At 48.2% G+C, this 17,318-nt stretch overlaps 2 protein-coding genes and 1 pseudogene across 2 annotated transcripts; 1 reads left to right on the top strand and 2 right to left on the bottom strand.

The window, feature by feature from the left end:
* The first annotated feature begins 2,318 nt into the window (after positions 1-2,318).
* On the top strand, positions 2,319-12,713 carry HEPACAM (hepatic and glial cell adhesion molecule). Its single transcript, XM_012658157.1, has 7 exons — positions 2,319-2,793; positions 8,477-8,818; positions 9,876-10,157; positions 10,451-10,544; positions 11,071-11,144; positions 11,431-11,501; positions 12,016-12,713. Exons 1-7 carry the CDS (start codon positions 2,709-2,711, stop codon positions 12,316-12,318), a joined length of 1,251 nt encoding a protein of 416 aa, XP_012513611.1. The 5' UTR covers positions 2,319-2,708; the 3' UTR covers positions 12,319-12,713.
* Positions 12,714-13,449: 736 nt separating this feature from the next.
* HEPN1 (hepatocellular carcinoma, down-regulated 1) lies at positions 13,450-13,641 on the bottom strand. The gene is given in 1 exon segment (XM_012658139.1): positions 13,450-13,641. A coding segment is annotated over 1 exon segment (192 nt).
* A 2,012-nt stretch (positions 13,642-15,653) lies between these two features.
* On the bottom strand, positions 15,654-16,705 carry LOC105821457 (annotated as a pseudogene).
* Between the last annotated feature and the right edge of the window lie 613 nt (positions 16,706-17,318).

Here is a 17,318-nt window from a genome sequence, read left to right as displayed (position 1 = left end):
CAATATTAGTGTGCACAAGGAATGGGTAGGGAGGGCCACCTTACATCTTAAGCTTAGTCAGAGAGTAGATGCTGGGAGCAAAAAGTTAGACCAGGAGGAGGACTTCCTACTGATAGAGTAGGGGTGTGGTCAAAGGCCTAAGCTTTGTTGGTGATCAACCTGGGTTCTAATCCAAATCCTGCCACTTAGTAGCTATGTGACCTTAGCAAGTTGCTAACCTCTCGAAGGTTTAGATTTTCTTCTTTGTAAAAGGAAGCAAAATTGCTCATTGAACACTCAGACATACAAAGGAAAGGTAGCATCTTCATGTCTTTGTAGCTGCTGTGATCTTCCAGGTGAGCCTCTGCTACCTTCAGGGTAGCAGAGGAAAACTAAATGTCGCTGCATTCAGTGTTGTGATGTAACGTAAGCCCAGTCTGGTCCAACCATTTTAACATTCTCTTTAGGCAGCTCAGTCTGTGCTCAGACAGCTCAGGCAATGGCCCGAGCAGTCTTTCCGATTTCCTCCCCCAACACCAGCTCCTCTCTAAGAAGGGTTGGGGTGAGTGTAGATGCTGTGGTTGAGGTGACCTGTGGCAGCAGGGGGAGACAGTGTCCATGGACTAATGTAGCATTCTCAGGACTGGTCTCTGCCAGAGTCTAGGCTGCTCCCTCGGTTGCTTGGATGAGCTACATGCTGGCTGTCACCACAGCAGTTGGTGGCCCCAGCTGCTGCCTCTGGCCTCAGAATCCCTGTACACCGTAGCACCTTTGCTCCATCTTCCGCTTTCTGCCAGTTGGTTACCCTCTCATCACCTCCGAGTCCCCTAAAGGGTTGTGGGCACTTTGAGGCCCTTAAAATTCTGTGTGTGTCTGAAGAGCCTAACCGCCATCCCAAGGGGGCAGGGCAGATATTGAGAACATATAATAGATCCTTTTAGGGCTCCCTCTATCACATTTTTCTTTCCATGGTCCTTCTGGTTAAAAAAAGCAGACTGCAGGCTTTCTATTTCCTGAACATCATTCCTCCTTTTACACCCGTCATCTAAATCTCAAGGCCACCACAGGCAAAGGACCGCTCATCCACGCTGCAGGAGAACCCTGTGATCTGGTCCACATCTGCTCCGTGATATGTCAAAGGGGTAGATAAAAGAAATTAGAATATCCTTTTGTCCCTAACAAAGACTGGCTTTTAAGCCTTTGTTCTTGGTACTGATTTTAAAACATTGGTTTTAAATATTAGAAGCTGAATATTGATTTTCCTTTTTGTTTGTGGACCTGCTTTAACAACATTAGCCCTTCCAGAGGCACACAGGTGCCTTGAGTTGTCTAGGGAAAAGTCATAAACACAGAAATGCAAAAGGAAAAAAAATCCTATTTATGTATTTCAGAATATTTTTGGAATTCCTCTGTGAAGTTCAAAATCAATGCTTCCAAATGCTTTCCTCCCCTGCCTAGGCTCAGTTGGTCTATGCAATGATGCTTCAGTTCTAGAAACCTCGGGCTGTCTCCAGTGTGTAAAAAGAGTATTTAGAAAGATAATTGCTGCATTTATAAAACCAAGACCAGGGTTAGAGATGACCAAAAGGGGAGTTGTGAACTCTGGTCTCACCGAGATACAAAGATCCTTGCATGAATGAAAAAAGAAAGAAGAAAAGGCAGTTTAGAAAAAGTTTAAAATGTCAACTTTGTAACAAAGAATTTGCTAGGCATTCTGCTGTAGTAAGTCTTTATCAATCCTCCCAATAATTCCACCAAGGAAGCTATTGTTTGCCTCATTTTACAGAAGAAAAATCGGAAGCTCAAAGAGGTAATGAGCCCATCCCAAGATCACAGTTACTAAGTAGTTACTAAGTGTTTGTTCTGCTGGCAGCCCTTCTGAGAAGGTGCGGACACATGAGTGGGGGTCAGACTAGAGCTAGGGTGTTTCTCCTCATCGCAGCCTTGAGACAGGAGGGCACGGCTAGACTGTCAAGCTGGTAACAGGACCCCAGAATGCTGGCTGTTAGGGCATTACCTTCATCTTTGCTCTGACATGTTCTAGAAAACTGGCTGGTGGTAGGGGAACAAACAGAGTGCCTTCTGGAAAGAGGTCCCCAGCATCTATGTGATTCTATGATAGAAACGAGAATTCCAAGCAGGATGAGGACAGGTGTGAATGTAAAAGAATTCAAGCCATTTTCCAATCTTCCTTCTTTTGGGTGGAATGGGAGTTTTCCATTTCTTCAGCAATTGCCTGGAGTCTCTCACTTCCAGCTTTTTAAAATCTCCTCTCCCTCCCTTTGAGAGTTTATTGGAAGTCTGTCCTGGCACATACCCTCCTCCTCAGGAACAGGGAGAGTGAGGAGGAGACAGGGTAGGTTGAGTGTGTGTCCAGCCCAGCGCCCTCACTGAGCCAGATCCTCATCTCGCCTGGTAGTGGGGCTCAGCACAAACCAGTGACAAACTGCTGGGCCACTGGTGCCCCCCATGTTGGAACCTGCATTGGAGATTATCTCCTAAGCAGATACCCCCTTCCAAACTGGGGATGAAGGGCTTGGAAACTAGAAAATGCCAGGTCTGAGAGAGAGGAAAGAACAAGTCCAGCAATACACAGAGCTCTGTGTATTCAGAGGGAAGTTGGCAGGGTTGTGTTCGGGCAGAGAAACTCCGAGTGGTACAAAGGGACGTGCCCAGAGTGGAGAAATCATGCTAATTGTCTGCACCAGAGCTGGAGATCGCCACCCAAAATGAAGAGAGAAAGGGGAGCCCCGTCCAGAGCCTCCAGAGCCCTGCACCTCGCTCCTTTTGTCTTCCTTCTTCTGATCCAGACAGGTAGGAGACCAGAAGGGCAAGAAAGGGTCTGGAGAGAGGACCCGGGGCTTTTACAGGAGAGGGAGGGGAGAGCTGAGGGCTGAATGCCTTTGGGGCGGGAGGAGGGGAGATTGCTCAGCTGCCGTGGGAAGCATCTGAGTGAATCCAGGCATTAGTGTTGAATGTACTTCTTCATTCCATGTGCCTCCCGCCTGGCCCCGGCCCCCCACCCCCAAAAGGCTGCGTGACTTTGCAGCTCCCACAGCATTCAGTACATTAGAAGGAAGGCACTGGGCCATTTCTTATGGGATGACTTGTTGGAGTGGGCCAGTCCAGCATTCTTTCCAAGGGATTATAGTGGGGCTTGGAGGGAGGGATGGGGGGAAATCTTGGTTTCATACCTCCCCAACCCCCCACTCTGGCTTCTCTGAGTGTAAAACAGCAAAGGAGATGAAAGAAGCTTTGGAGATACTGAGCCGGCTGGTGAGGGATAGTAATACCAACCTATCCATAATCCACCCCAAGCCACAGATACCTCCCGTGTCACCCCCTACCAACTCCTTGGAGAATTGCTCTTATTTTAAATATGCGTCTTTAGGTGCACGCACACACACACACACAATTACGGAATTCAGAACTTTGTGGGGCAGAGACCATTTTAATAAACCGAAGAAATCACGGTGAGTCAGATGTGCAGAGAGTGCACAGGAATCAGAGAAAGGTCATCTGCACGTACCCAGGAAGCTGGTGCTGGTGGTCCCGAGCGAGAGTGGGGAATGTCAGGGGAGGTTTCCCGGTAGAAGGAATGTCCACACAGAACGTTAAAGGATGAGGAAAACAGGAGTGTGAATGGGCATTCCAGTTGGGGAAACGGGTGAAGGTTACCAGTTTGAAATGGCATCAAGTGTTTCGGCAGGGCGGGGCGGTTCATCACCGCTGGAGAGGAAGGTATGATTGAGTTAGGCAAGAGCCTTGCAAACCACACTCAGGAGCCTGGAATGTAATCTGTAAATGATGGATGGGGGAGGGGAATAGAATGATTTTTTAATGTGGGGACTGGCAGGGTTAGGGGTGCCTTTCAGATAGCTCAGGCTGCAGTGAGGCATTGGAGGGGAAATCGGAGGGAAATAAGAAAGGAAGTTTGTTTTAGTTTGCTAGGGCTGCTGTGACAAAGTACCACAAGCTGGTGGCAGCCCCAACCCTGGGCCATGGAGCAGTACTGGTCTGTGGCCTGTTAGGAGTTGTGCCACGCAGCAGGAGATGAACGGCAGGCGAGTGAGTGAAGCTTCATCCGTATTTACAGCCGCTCCCCATCGCTTGCCATCCCTATCCTACCCCCCCAATTTTTCTGTGGAAAAATTGTCTTCCATGAAACCTGTCCCGGGTGCCAAAAAGGTTGGGGACCGCTGGCTTAAACAACAGAAATGCGTTGTCTCACAGTTCTGGAAGCCGGAAGTTGGAGATCAAGGTATGGACAGGGACACGCTTCCTCTGAAGGTCCTAGGGAAGGATCTGTCTCAGGTCTCTCTCCTCATTTCTGGTAGTTCCTTGGCTTGTGACAGCATAATTCCAGTCTCCGCATGGCATGCTCCCCATGCGCATGTCTGTGTCCAGCTTTCCCCTTTCTATAGGACACATACTGGAGTAGGTTCACCCCCTTCTTAACTTATTAGATCTACAAATGACCCTGTTGTCAAATAAGGTCATGTTCTGAGGTACTGGAGCTTAGGACTTTAACATATGAATCTGGGGGGAGGCAGACACGATTCAGTCTATAGCAGGGCTATTGCAATCTTCCAGGAGAAAAATAACATGGGATGGAATTAAAATGAAGGTAGTGGGAATGTGGCATGTTGAGATATTTTGAAGGTAAAATCAGGACAGGATCCAGAGCCAGGGGTCGGGGAGGGTTGCCTGTAGTATCCAGAAAGTCAAGGGAGTTTTCAGGGGTAAATCGACACCAACAAATGTACCAAAGAGGTCCAGTATGACAAAGACCTGACAGGATAACAACATAAGAGTATAACACAATAGCCCCAACGTTTATACAGTCAGTGATGCACCTATACCATAACAACAGAGAGGGGGATGGTTTTCTCAGATCATCAGTAATTAGGAAGGATATTAAAAACCAAAAGCAGAAATAATGTTTTTCCTTTTAGAAAACGAAACTGTGTACTGCCTTTGGATTATTGCATGCAATTCTGATCACAGAAGACAGACCCAAACAAAACAAAAAACTTTTCAGATAAAAAGGGACATAGTTGTGTCCTTGGTGTTAGAGAATATGGACAAGGTGTATATAGACCCAATATGAGAATGCAAGTTTGGTACCACCCCATTGACACTTTTAAAAGGCAAATACTGGTAAAAGGAAACTTTTGCCCAGCAAAGGGAGCACATGAAAAGAAGTAGATGATTTCTTTAAGAGAAGAGGCTATTAAGGGAATCCAAGGCTATTTGCAGGTACATTCTTATACTTTGAAGTTTGACATTCCTTGGCGTCACGGCAGGGCAAAATCCTACGGGGGTTGAGTGGGGAGGGCACTGAGCTAACCCAGTATGGCATTATTTAGGTGGATAGGTACATCTTGCTGAGATCTCAGTTTCCTTTTGTTCAGCTTCCAGTGGGAACAGAAACTTTCTACATAATGATGCCTCAGAGACAAAGATTAAGTTAATCGCTTCTCAAGGTTGAATAGTCCTAGCTCTTTTATTTCCGCTCTGGACCTTAGTTGTTAGCCATTTCCTCATTTCTGTGTCCTTCTTTGGCTCCTGTCCCAGTTCTCTGTGTCCCTTGAAAGTTGTGGAACTCTGAACTTAACACAGACTATGATTTTGGCTAGAGTTTTTGGAAAAGAGTGTTTGCTCAGCAAAATGCTCTCTTTGCCAACTTCTGAGAAAGACTCCTCCATTTACTTATGAACACATGTGTATACATCCCTTTGACTCCTGGGCACACCCATGTTCAGGATCATGAGGAGGATACCCACCTAGATGGGAGTGAGGACTGGGGCAATCCATGGGCTATAGCTTCTCCAATGTTTTCATCCAAAATAAATCAAGTTTAAATTAGCAAAAAGAGCAGACTTCAGGGGGAAAGACATCACAAAAGGGCTATTGGGCCCTTAGATGGGATAGGAGAGTGTGGAAGCCAAGGAAACTCAAGGGAGGCCAGAAAAGACAGAAGGGGAAGAGGGAGTCCCTTCCATTTGTCCGTGGGGTTGTCACTGTCCAGCCTCCCAAAAGAAGGAAATGAGAACCTTCAAAGTTTGCTGCTTGGGGTCATTACACAGACTTGGCAAACTCCAAGATGGGTCTGCATATATAACCCTCCTGTGCGTACCCCACTACTTCAGACTGGATCCTGAGAAAGGGGATAAGTGTTCCTAGCTATTTGATCATCACCACTCAGGCCTTTAATGATGCTCAATGATTTTTTTCAGGGCCACCTCAGGTTACACATACAAAACCCTATTTACCTATTCAGGGAAATTTGAAAGCTTGCATTTCTAAATCAATCCAAGCCTGAAACCTAGCAATTGCTAGGCAGGAATTCCTATTTAAATAATCACAGAAAATAAGAATTTGAAGAAACCTTAAGGATCAAGTGGCCAAATGGATTTTAGTCTCATACACAGAGCTATGAGGATTCCTAGTTGCTCCCCAAGTTATTGAGGAGGACAAGACTCTGGTCCCCACCACCTTTTCTACCAAAGCAGATGAGCCAGAACCATATTTCATTTCTTTCCATTTTTATATAAGATTTTGCAGGTGTTAAAATACCACTAAATAAAAAATGTTTGAAAATAGCTAATTTTGTCCATTCTACCTGCCCCAAATTAAGACTTTCCTTCAATAACAAGCATCTGATATTCAGATATTCACTCACAGTAGCTTTAATCATTAGAGTTGTCTCTTCTGCTCACTCTTAAGGTTTTATGATTCCAACATTCCTGGCAGGTAATGGATCAGAGGATGTCAGAGTTGGGAAGGCCCCTAGAGATCATCTGATCCTACCACTTCATTTTACAAAGGAGGAAGCTGAGGCCCAGAGAGGTGAAGAAATAGCCAACTGTCCTTTCCTTGACCACTTCCAAAGATGAGGAGCTCACCACTTAACAAAGGCACTTATTCCAAAAAATTGATCGAATAAATTTATTAAATAAAATTTGCTTTGATCTTTTACAACCAACCTTTTAGTTTTGCTGTCTCTTGGTTTGGTCTGGGCCCTCTAGGCACAAGGAAAGGAATAAGGAATGAAAAGATACAGTTCAGCTTCCCAAACTCTAAACTGCAGCAGTAGCAGAGTGGGAAATAAGGGTGAGAAAGAAAGAGGGAACTTCAGAGGCAATGACAGTCAAATGAAGCAGCTTGGGGTCCAGAGGGACTGAGAACTGGCATGTAGGTGTCCATTGAGCTAAACTCAGCCCTGTTCCCAAGTGGCCTCCCTCCAGAAGACCATCTGAAATGCTGTACAAGGCCAGGTGACACCAATGAACAGCATCTGTTCAAGCCTCAAAGTTCCTAAAACATCTCTGAAATGTGAGATGTGTCTCTGGATAGGGCATCCATTAGACATGATGATAAATCCTAGAATTACAGGACTGGAACAAACCAATAAAGCCATCTAGCCTACTACTCATTTTATCTATGGGTAATCTGAGTTCCAGAGAGGTAAGTGACTTTCCCTAGGTCATACACCAATAACAGGGCCCAAATCTCTGATGCTCAATCCTGTGTTCTCCCCACTACACAACAATAAGTGATATGCATATTGTACTTTATAATCCTGTGGACTCGATAAGGCGTTTACTATTGTTATTATTATTATCTTTCTTTTATAAATGAGAAGAAAGAAGATGAGCAAGATTACTTACCCAAATCCACACAGCCAATGAGTGGTAGAGCCCAGTCTTACAAGGCCCTTCTGATTCCAAACTCTTTGTTCTACCCACCCCAAATCTCTTCTCTAGAGGGAATACAGACTGGGCTAGAGTTTGTGAATTCTCCAAACCACCTACCCAGTTGCAGGACTGTTCTGCACCGAGCAGGCCGAGTAAGATGCTACGTGCCGCTGGAGTGATGATGGGAGAGGCTCTTGGCATGACTGGGAAGTGGTCAAGTTGACTTCAGGCCCCTAAGCTTCCCCTTTATTGACACTGTCTTGTGACACACTCCTTTCTTTGCAAATCTATGTGCCCTTGCTTTCTCCATGTCCCTACGCTCCCAATCCCCAACCAAAAAGATCTGACAAATTCCCCCTGAGATCTAATGCCCTATAAGCTTCAGGGAGTAGGGATTTTTTTGTCTGCTTTGTTCATCAATATATCCCAAGGACATAGAAAATTCCTGGCGCTTAGGAAATACTGAATAGATATTTCCATGAATGAAGCACATAATGGTGTAGGTTAGCCGAAATCTTCTGCAAGAGGAAGGCAGTGGGAAAAAGTGCCAGAAAGGCAGAGGGCCAGATGGGAGCAGGATTGAGAGCTGTGGGATAGCTGTGAGGGAGGACGGAGGAGCAGGGGGCACAGAACTGCTGTGGGAGAGGAGATGGCACCCACAGGTAAGAAGCAAGGACTGGCAGGAGTGAAGGGTCCAGAGGGGCGAGGCTTTGGGAGATCAGAGGGCTTAAAGGTGGAAGTGGGCTAAGGAGCCCAGGGCCTGACGCTGCCCTCTTCCCATGGATCTCTCTTTGCAGAACCCCTGGAGGGGGTGAACATCACCAGCCCAGTGCGCCTGATCCATGGCACTGTGGGGAAGTCGGCCCTGCTCTCTGTGCAGTACAGCAGCACCAGCAGCGATAAGCCTGTAGTGAAGTGGCAGCTGAAGCGGGACAAGCCAGTGACCGTGGTGCAGTCCATCGGCACAGAGGTCATCGGCACCCTGCGGCCCGACTATCGAGACCGCATCAGGCTCTTTGAAAATGGCTCCCTGCTTCTCAGTGACCTGCAGCTGGCCGATGAGGGCACCTATGAGGTCGAGATCTCCATCACCGATGACACCTTCACTGGGGAGAAGACCATCAATCTCACTGTAGACGGTAAAGCGCTCTGGCAGGGAAGGAGGCAGGACTGGTGACTAGGACTGGGGCAGGGTCTGCCCAGCACAGTAGCTAGGCCCAGGGAAAACCAATGCAAAAGGCACTTGGGAGCTGGGACTAAGCCAAGTGGATATCAGAAGTTGGCAGATAGGGCCGGGCACGGTGGCTCACACCTGTATGCCCAGCACTTTGGGAGGCCGAGGCAGGATGATCCCTTGAGGCCAGGAGTTGGAGACCAGCCTGGGAAACAAAATGAGACTCCATCTCTACTAAAAAACAGAAAAATTAGCTGGGCGTGGTGGTGCGTGCCTGTAGTCCCAGATACTCTGGGAGGCTGATGCAGGAGGATTGCTGAAGCCCAGGAGTTTGAGGTTGCTGTGAGCTATGATGATGCTACTGCACTCTAGCTCGGGAAACAGAATGAAACCCTGTCTCAAAACAAACAAAAACCCCCAAACAAAACAAAAACAAAAAAAAGAAGCTGGCGGATAGGCACAGCTAACATGTATAGAGTGCTTACCACATGCCAGAAACTATTTTAAGTGCTTTGCAAATGTCGACTCATTTAATGCTTATAATAATCTAGGGATAGTTAATGTCACTGTTCCCATTTTGAAGATGAGGAAAGTGAGGCACAGAGAGACTGAGTAATGTGCCTAAGATCACACAGCTAGTAAGTAATAAAACCAAGATTTGAACCAAGACAGTTGGATGTTGGCTTAGCCCAACTAAAATATCATCCAACCTGGATCAGTTTAAGACATTAAAGCCTAGTGGTCTTGGAAAGGCATTTGGGAAGAAGAGAATGAGGGCAGACGCCACTGCTGTCTTGTTGGGCATTATAGCCCCTGTGCCTAGTTGGCACTCAATAAACGGTGAATGAGTGAATGAGTAAGTGATGGGGAAGGGCTGGACAGAGGATCCCTGAAGGGTCTTCTCAGCCCACAGACTGAATTGAAAGGTGGTGTCGAAGGTGTGTTGCAAGGTAGGGCGAGAACAGGGGAAGGGAGAAAGTTTTTAGCCGATGACTCACCGGCTCCCCCACCCTGGGTCTCAGTGCCCATTTCGAGGCCGCAGGTGTTAGTGGCTTCGACCACTGTCCTGGAGCTCAGTGAGGCCTTCACCCTGAACTGCTCGCATGACAATGGCACCAAGCCCAGCTACACCTGGCTGAAGGATGGCAAGCCCCTCCTCAATGACTCGCGAATGCTCCTGTCCTCCGATCAAAAGGTGCTCACCATCACGCGTGTGCTCATGGAGGACGACGACCTGTACAGCTGTGTGGTGGAGAACCCCATTAGCCAGGGCCGCAGCCTACCCGTCAAGATCACCGTGTACAGTGAGTCTCCCTGCCTTCCCTCCTTTAGCACTCCAAACCCTGAGGGGCAGGTGCCCATGAGGGATTGAGGCCATCCCAGAGAGAGTGTCACTAGAGGGGGTGCACAGATGGGCCAGCTACCCATGGAGGACAGCAACAGGTGGGCAAGTGGGCTCTGTGCAAGCTCCACCATCGCCAGCCAGGCTGCCCAGGCCTTCTTTTCTCCCCCTGCCACCACAGAGACCCCTGCTCACCACACCTGTTGCCCCCCTCTCTGAAGACTTTCCCACCTCTCTGCTTCTCTCTCTCCCTAGGAAGAAGCTCTCTTTACATCATCTTGTCTACAGGAGGCATCTTCCTCCTTGTGACCTTGGTGACAGTCTGTGCCTGCTGGAAACCCTCCAAAAAGTCTAGGTAACTTTCCAAGTTCCACACCTTGAGCACCCTAATCCTTCAATCTGTCCTAACCCCCAAGCTCTGTTCTTTTCTTAAGTCTCTTTAGATGCCTTTCCTCCCTGGGCTCTGCACCTCTTCCCAGGAGATCCATTTTTCCATTGTGTATGGAACAGCATCCTGTGCTCACAACACCCGACAACCCCAGCACAATTAACAATGGTTTCACTTGCTGAGCACCTTTTCTGGGCCAGGCACTGTGAATGTGCTTAGCACACTACCTTTTAAGTATGACTATCTGTGTTTTACAGATAATGATAACGAGACTTGGATTTGTGACTTGCCCACAGTCACGATGCTAGTCACAGACGTAGAGTGCCAGCCTAGATGTGACTCATTCCACAGCTCAGGGACTACCTCCTGCTCCCAACCACACCCACACAAAAGGCCTCTTTTATGGCCTTCGGATCCCTCCCTGTGTTCCCCCTGGATCTTCTCCCGCTCACATCCTGCTGAGGGAGGGGGCTGGATTAATTTGCAGGAAGCAGAGGAAGTTGGAGAAGCAAAACTCCCTGGAATACATGGATCAGAGTGATGATCGCCTCAAACAAGAAGGTGAGTTCCCAGCCACCCACTCACCCATCCCATCGCCACTCATATCGGTGGGATGCTGGGAAAAGGCAAAACTGGGCAACAAGGAAACCAGCTCTGCAGGGTCCCTTCCTCCACCAATTGCACGAAGACTGCAGAGCAGGGAGAGGTGCGGCCAAGGTAGGACTGGGAGTAGTCAGATATGTTGGTGGAGGTTGTGATGGGCCAGGTGGGTAGTAAAGAGCATAGGTGCCGGCTGGTGGAGAGAGTCTGCACCTGGACCAGCCATCCCATTCTTTCCCCTGTGCAGCAGACACCCTCCCACGAAGTGGAGAGCAGGAGCGCAAGAACCCCATGGCACTCTACATCCTGAAGGACAAGGTGAGCAGCTCTGGGCTGGGCACCCCACCAGTATGCAGTGAGCCCCTACCATGTGCCTGGCACTAGGGAGCCATGCCAAACTGCTACCACTTTATAGGACTCAGAATAACCCTGTGAAATATTTGTGTTGCCCCCATTTTCGAGATTAGAAAAAATAAGGCTGGGAGATTAAATGATTTGCCCAGGTTTAAACAAGTGGATGAACCTAGGTTTTTGGACGCCAGTTCTGGTGATTTCCCCACTATTCCAAACTACCTCTGTCTTAGGCAGGTGGAAAGAGGAGAATAAAGGGACGAAGCACTCAAGTTAACGCATTTCGACATTTACTGAGCATCTATCATGTGTCAGGCACCACGCTAAGTGTGGTGTACTGCAAGAAAAACCACCTCCAGGAGGTGGCAGTGCGGAGGGAACTGGGCCTCCCTCACCTGGGTACTCCCAGCGCCCTCTAATACAGGCACGCTCCCAGACCCGGGCCGGCTGCCCGCTGATCCCCGCCGCGCTGTCCTTGCAGGACTCCCCAGAGCCCGAGGAGAACCCCGTCCCGGAGCCTCGGAGCGCGACAGAGCCCGGCCCGCCCGGCTACTCCGTGTCGCCCACCGTGCCGGGCCGCTCGCCCGGGCTGCCCATCCGCTCGGCCCGCCGCTACCCGCGCTCCCCAGCGCGCTCCCCGGCCACCGGCCGGACGCACACGTCGCCGCCTAGGGCCCCGAGCTCGCCCGGCCGCTCGCGCAGCGCCTCGCGCACACTGCGGACTGCGGGTGTGCACATGATCCGCGAGCAAGAGGAGACCGGCCCAGTGGAGATCAGCGCCTGAGCCGCCCTGGGACGCCCGCGAGGCGCCAGCGCTCGGTGGCCGCGGCGGCCGGGGGGAGGGCCGGGGAGCCTCCCCGGGGCGCGGCAAGAGCTGGGCGAGGGGACGTCCCCGGCGGGGTCGCGGGTGTCTCGGGTGGACGTGTGTGAGCATGCGCAGATGGGGGTGGGGGAGTTGCAGCGCGGACTGCCGAGCGTTGATCTGGTGGTGAACCCGCTGGCGTGTGCTACGGGTTTTCTGTGTTCTCAGCAGGTATGGGGTGTGCCCTCTTAGGACCACATAGATTATTAAATTTTCATCCCAATCCCCAAAAGGACTTTTATGGAAACTAACATCAGTTACCTAACTCCCCGTGACTACCCTGTGCTCTTCCCAGGGAGCTCTTATATTTCCCACCCGCTGCCTTTCCCTCCGAAAGAACGTCTGAGTCCCGGAGTACTGTTTTGGCAAGCCCAGATTGGAAAGGCCACTTTCCCAAAACGCACAGCTGTACTAAACGAAGCGGTCAGGTGCCGGTCCTGGGTGTGCAGGGACTGTTCTGAGCACCCGGGGAATCACTGCAAAGACAGTGCCTTGGAGCACCTTCCGTGGGCACCCGGTACCTGGGTACCTACCGGTCGGTGAGGGAGGACAAGCACTCTCCTTTGCCCGCTGGGCCGGAGCAGGGGCAAAGGACTCCTGCCGCGCGCCTCCTGCCTCCCGAAGCGCCTGCCTCCTCCCAAAGCCTCCCGCAGCGCGTGCCGTGCCAAGCATTCCTTCTGTCTCTCTTCTTGAGCAGAAGAGAGGCATCGGCTCATTCCTACAGAGAAGTAGATTCCTACTCATTCCTCTGGCCCAGATCAAGGGAGGAATTGTTTTTAAGCCCTCGAACTCATACCTTCTCCTTGGCTTCCTCACAAAACAAGCCTTTCAAACAATCATTACCCTCCGGAAGGTTGTTGAGCTTCCTTCAGTTGTAAGAGAATAGGGTTCTAATCTCCAGAGAAATGGTATGGGGAGGAGGAAGTTTATTGCTTCCCAGACTGTCGGGGCACAGGATCCAACCGTTGTCCTCTGCCCCCACTCCCACCATTCGCTCTGCTCCCAGATGCTCCGATCCCCTGACGCATGACAAGGGCAGACTCCCAAATCACACTAACATCGGAATGAGGAGAGCCTGGGCCACTGTGTAGCCAGGCCATGCCCATGCCACCGCCTCTTGCACAGTTCACAGGAGAGGCAATAATCTACTGTGTGAGGTGAGAGGGCAATTCAAAAGCTGAACGAGAAGGAGGCCCTCTGTGTGTGCCATCTTCTCTCCCCTAGTGCGTCCAAGGGTCCTGGCATCCCTGGCCCCTCCCTGGCCACCTAAGCTCCAGTTCTGACTCCACCATCCCATGGAGCCACTCCCCAGGCCCCTGTTACCTACCACCTCCACACTTAGGCAAGTTTTGTCCCAGCCCCAAGGGCACCAACATTTCTAGTTTGCCTCCTCTGCCCTCGCCCCATCAGCATGCCCCTCTGAGCTCCCTGTCCCTACGCACTCCCCAGGCTCCCTAGAGAAGGCATGACACCGCAGCTCCCCCGACTTTCCCAGGTGCCTCATCCACAATGAGATCCCGCGTGTAGAGGAAAGTTGCTCAGGCAGGTGGAAGATGCAGGACTTGGAGAAGGGGTACCTGCTGGTCAGCCGTGAGACGCACAGGTGAAGGTTAGGGTGAGGTTAGAGTGTGCCATACCCTGGTGCTGAATCCCTGAGGGGCCGGCTTCCCAGGCTCAAGCCAAATCTGCCTTAAATTGGGGTGGTAAGTAAGGAAGTGGTTTTTTTGTTTTTGTTTTGTCTTGTTTTGATCTTCATCTTTGTATTACGAGCATCCAGCAGAGTGCCTAGCACATACTGGATGCTCAATAAAGTTTTGATGAAATGAAATGACAACTTTATTCTATTTAAGCGAGGAGAACAAAACGAACAGCTTAAACATACCAGTCATTTCCTTTTTCTCTTCTCCTCACCTTTCACCATCCTTCACCCTCTTTCTAAACCCCAACTTGTCCACTCTAACGTTATCATCACTCATCCATTCATTCATTTATTCATTCAGGTGTTCTTTAATTTATTCGACAAGCATTTGCTTACCCACCAGGGACCAGGCCATGTGCTAGACACTGGGGATACAGCGTAACTATGTCAGGAAGACATACAAGTAAACAGATTATTACAATACACTGCACAAAGTGTGATGACAGAAGCAGATGCAAGGTGCTCTGGAAGTATGTACGAGAGTCATCTCACCCAGATTAGGGGTTGCCAGCAAAGGTATCTTGGAGGAAAATGTGCCTAAGTTCATTGTTAGAAAGGTTAATCTGGTTTTTAAAAGGATGAAAGGACACAGTCCAATCAGAGGGTGAAGCATGTATAAGAGCTTGGAAGCGCACAACACAAGGAGTAATTCAGGCTACTGAGCCATGACAGTGGACGAGATTATTTTGGGAGACCGTATAGAGTAGAAGGTGAAGAAGAAAGTTGCAGATAGATTTCTGAGGACATCAGTATGTGAAGACAGGTTAAAAGGACCTCGCCAAGAAAGCTAACAAGGCATAGCCAGTGAGGTAGGAGGAAAAATAAGAGATAATGGTATCACACAATCAAAAGAAGAAGAGGGTTGCAAGAAAGAGGGAGCATCCAGGACTTGGGGTGGGGGGTGTGACATGTGAAAAGGAATTAAAAGTGCACATTAAATTTGTCAATCATTGATCCACTTGGCGTAAATAGTTTCAGACCTGTAGTTTAAAGGTTAAAGCTAGACTGCAATAAATGAAAAGTGACTGATATGTAGACTTTCTGCTAAATACTCAAGACTAGATACTTGCGATTAGATGCCTAAGAGGTCCTCCTGTTTCAAATTAACTAGGTCCTGCTTAAACTACATTTGTTTTGCATTGTTGACCTTCAAGAGATGGGGGAAATTTTTTTTTGAAGAGTTAAATGTTTCTTAATTTTGTATTCCTGGTACCATTACCACCATTTACAGGGCAATATATCTGATGTAATAAAAAGTAAAAGGAAAGGAAAAGCTACAACATATAAAAGACCTCAGGAATATATAGCTATTAATTGACACCATATTGCATTAATCAGTAGCTGTCTTTTTGCAAACTGTGCCTATGACAGTCTTGAATGAGAAAGGTTTCCTGTTTAAACTGCAGTAACTTTTTCTGACTATGGATTATTGTTCCTTCTGTGGTAGACTTTTACAGTTCCTCTACTGCATTTGGGACAATTGCCTTAAAATAATTTGCAGTTTTCCTGACAACTCCTTGCTCACTGCCGTGCTAAGAACCGTTGCTTTTTTCTGTTTTTAGAACCTTCTGCTACCATATCCACTACTTCCACCACCACATCTGTACCCACTACCATAGGGACTGCCTGAGCTGCTTCCACCAAAACTTCCCCCTTTCATGGGTCCATAATTTGATTGCTATTGTCCACTATAATTTCCAAAATCATTATAGTTTCCATCGCCACCATAGCTACCACCTCCAAAATTTCCTTCTTCACTGTAACCATCATATCCTCCACCACTGCCACCATATCCACCACCTTAGTTTCCATATCCTGGTCCACCATCCCCATTGCCCCCTCAATTACCATAACCAGGACCACCATCATAGTTGCCACTACTGCCTCCTCCATAACCACCTCTGGATGCCAACCTGTTGGATGCCAACACCTCCATCACCATAGCGTCCTCTTCCACCGAAGTTTCCACCATGGCCAAAATTACCTCCACTACCTCCAAAGTTTCCTCCAAGACCCATAAAGTTGCCAGATCTACCTCCACAACCTCTTTGCAATCCAGCAGACTACATCTCTTGTTGAGAAGGGACTTTTTCACTTCACAATTATGCCCATTAGTAGTATGGTATTTCTGAACAATTTTATCAACTGTATCATGGTCGTCAGAAGTTACAAAAGCAAATCCTCTCTTTTTTCCACTCTGCCTGTCTTTCATAATTTCAGTGGTTTCAATCTTGCCCTACTTTTCGAAGTAGTCTCTCAAATTATGTTCTTCTGTATCTTCTTTAGTGCCACCAACAAAGATTTTCTTCACTGTTAGATGAACACCAGGCTTTATAAGATCCTCTCTAGAAACAGCTCTCTTTGGTTCCACTACACACTCATCAACCTTGTGTGGTGGAACACATATTGCTGCATCCACTTCTTCAGCATAAGAGTAAGTCAGAAAACCAAACGTCCTGGAACATTTTGTTTGGGAGTCTCTCATTGCCACACGATCTGTGAGCGTGCCCCGTTTCTTAAAATATTCTCTTCAATTATCTTCTGTAGTTTCAAAGCTCAACCAATAAACAGTTTACTTAACTGTTCTGATTCCCTTGGATCATGGCCCTTATCCCCCAGCAGTGGAGGCAGCAGCCAGAGTTGGGCTGGGGACACACAGCAATGGTTTTACCTTTATTTTGAGACCAGACTCACCTCTTCCAACTCAAGTTCAGTATGGGACCGAGAGGAAGAGGGAAGCTGGGGGAAATTTTTAAGGGGCCAGAAACTAAACAAATTAGAAAGTACAGTGACTCCACAGAACTTAGCACTCATGAAATGTGAGATTACTCAGGGGCAAATATTTATATTAGCATTGTAATGGAAGAGTATACTTGGGCCAATGGCAAGGTGGGGAGAACTGAACCTGAGACTCTTGAATTAAGTTGGTATCCTAGAAGGGGCCCCTAGTTGGTAAGATCCCATGCTCCTAACAAATAAAAATTCAAATTCTCCCTTAAGAAAGCACCTAAAATTTTCAGAGATTAAGACCAACCAAAGGTGAGTGAACAGTAAAAGATTGTTAAACACACAAGGAAGCAAATCACCATGAATGAAAGTCAACAGATATAAGAAGCAATAGATTTAAACCCCCAAAGCCTTGAGATATTGAACTTATCATATATAGATTAATTATGGAATACTTAAATGAAAGACAAAAATTACAAAAATGAACAAGCAAGAA

The sequence above is a fragment of the Propithecus coquereli genome, unplaced genomic scaffold, assembly GCF_000956105.1.
Source record: "Propithecus coquereli isolate 6110/MARCELLA unplaced genomic scaffold, Pcoq_1.0 Scaffold575, whole genome shotgun sequence".
Taxonomy (NCBI): domain Eukaryota; kingdom Metazoa; phylum Chordata; class Mammalia; order Primates; family Indriidae; genus Propithecus; species Propithecus coquereli.
The sequence above is the reverse complement of the archived record's forward strand: the minus strand, read 5'-3'. Positions and strand labels throughout refer to the sequence as shown.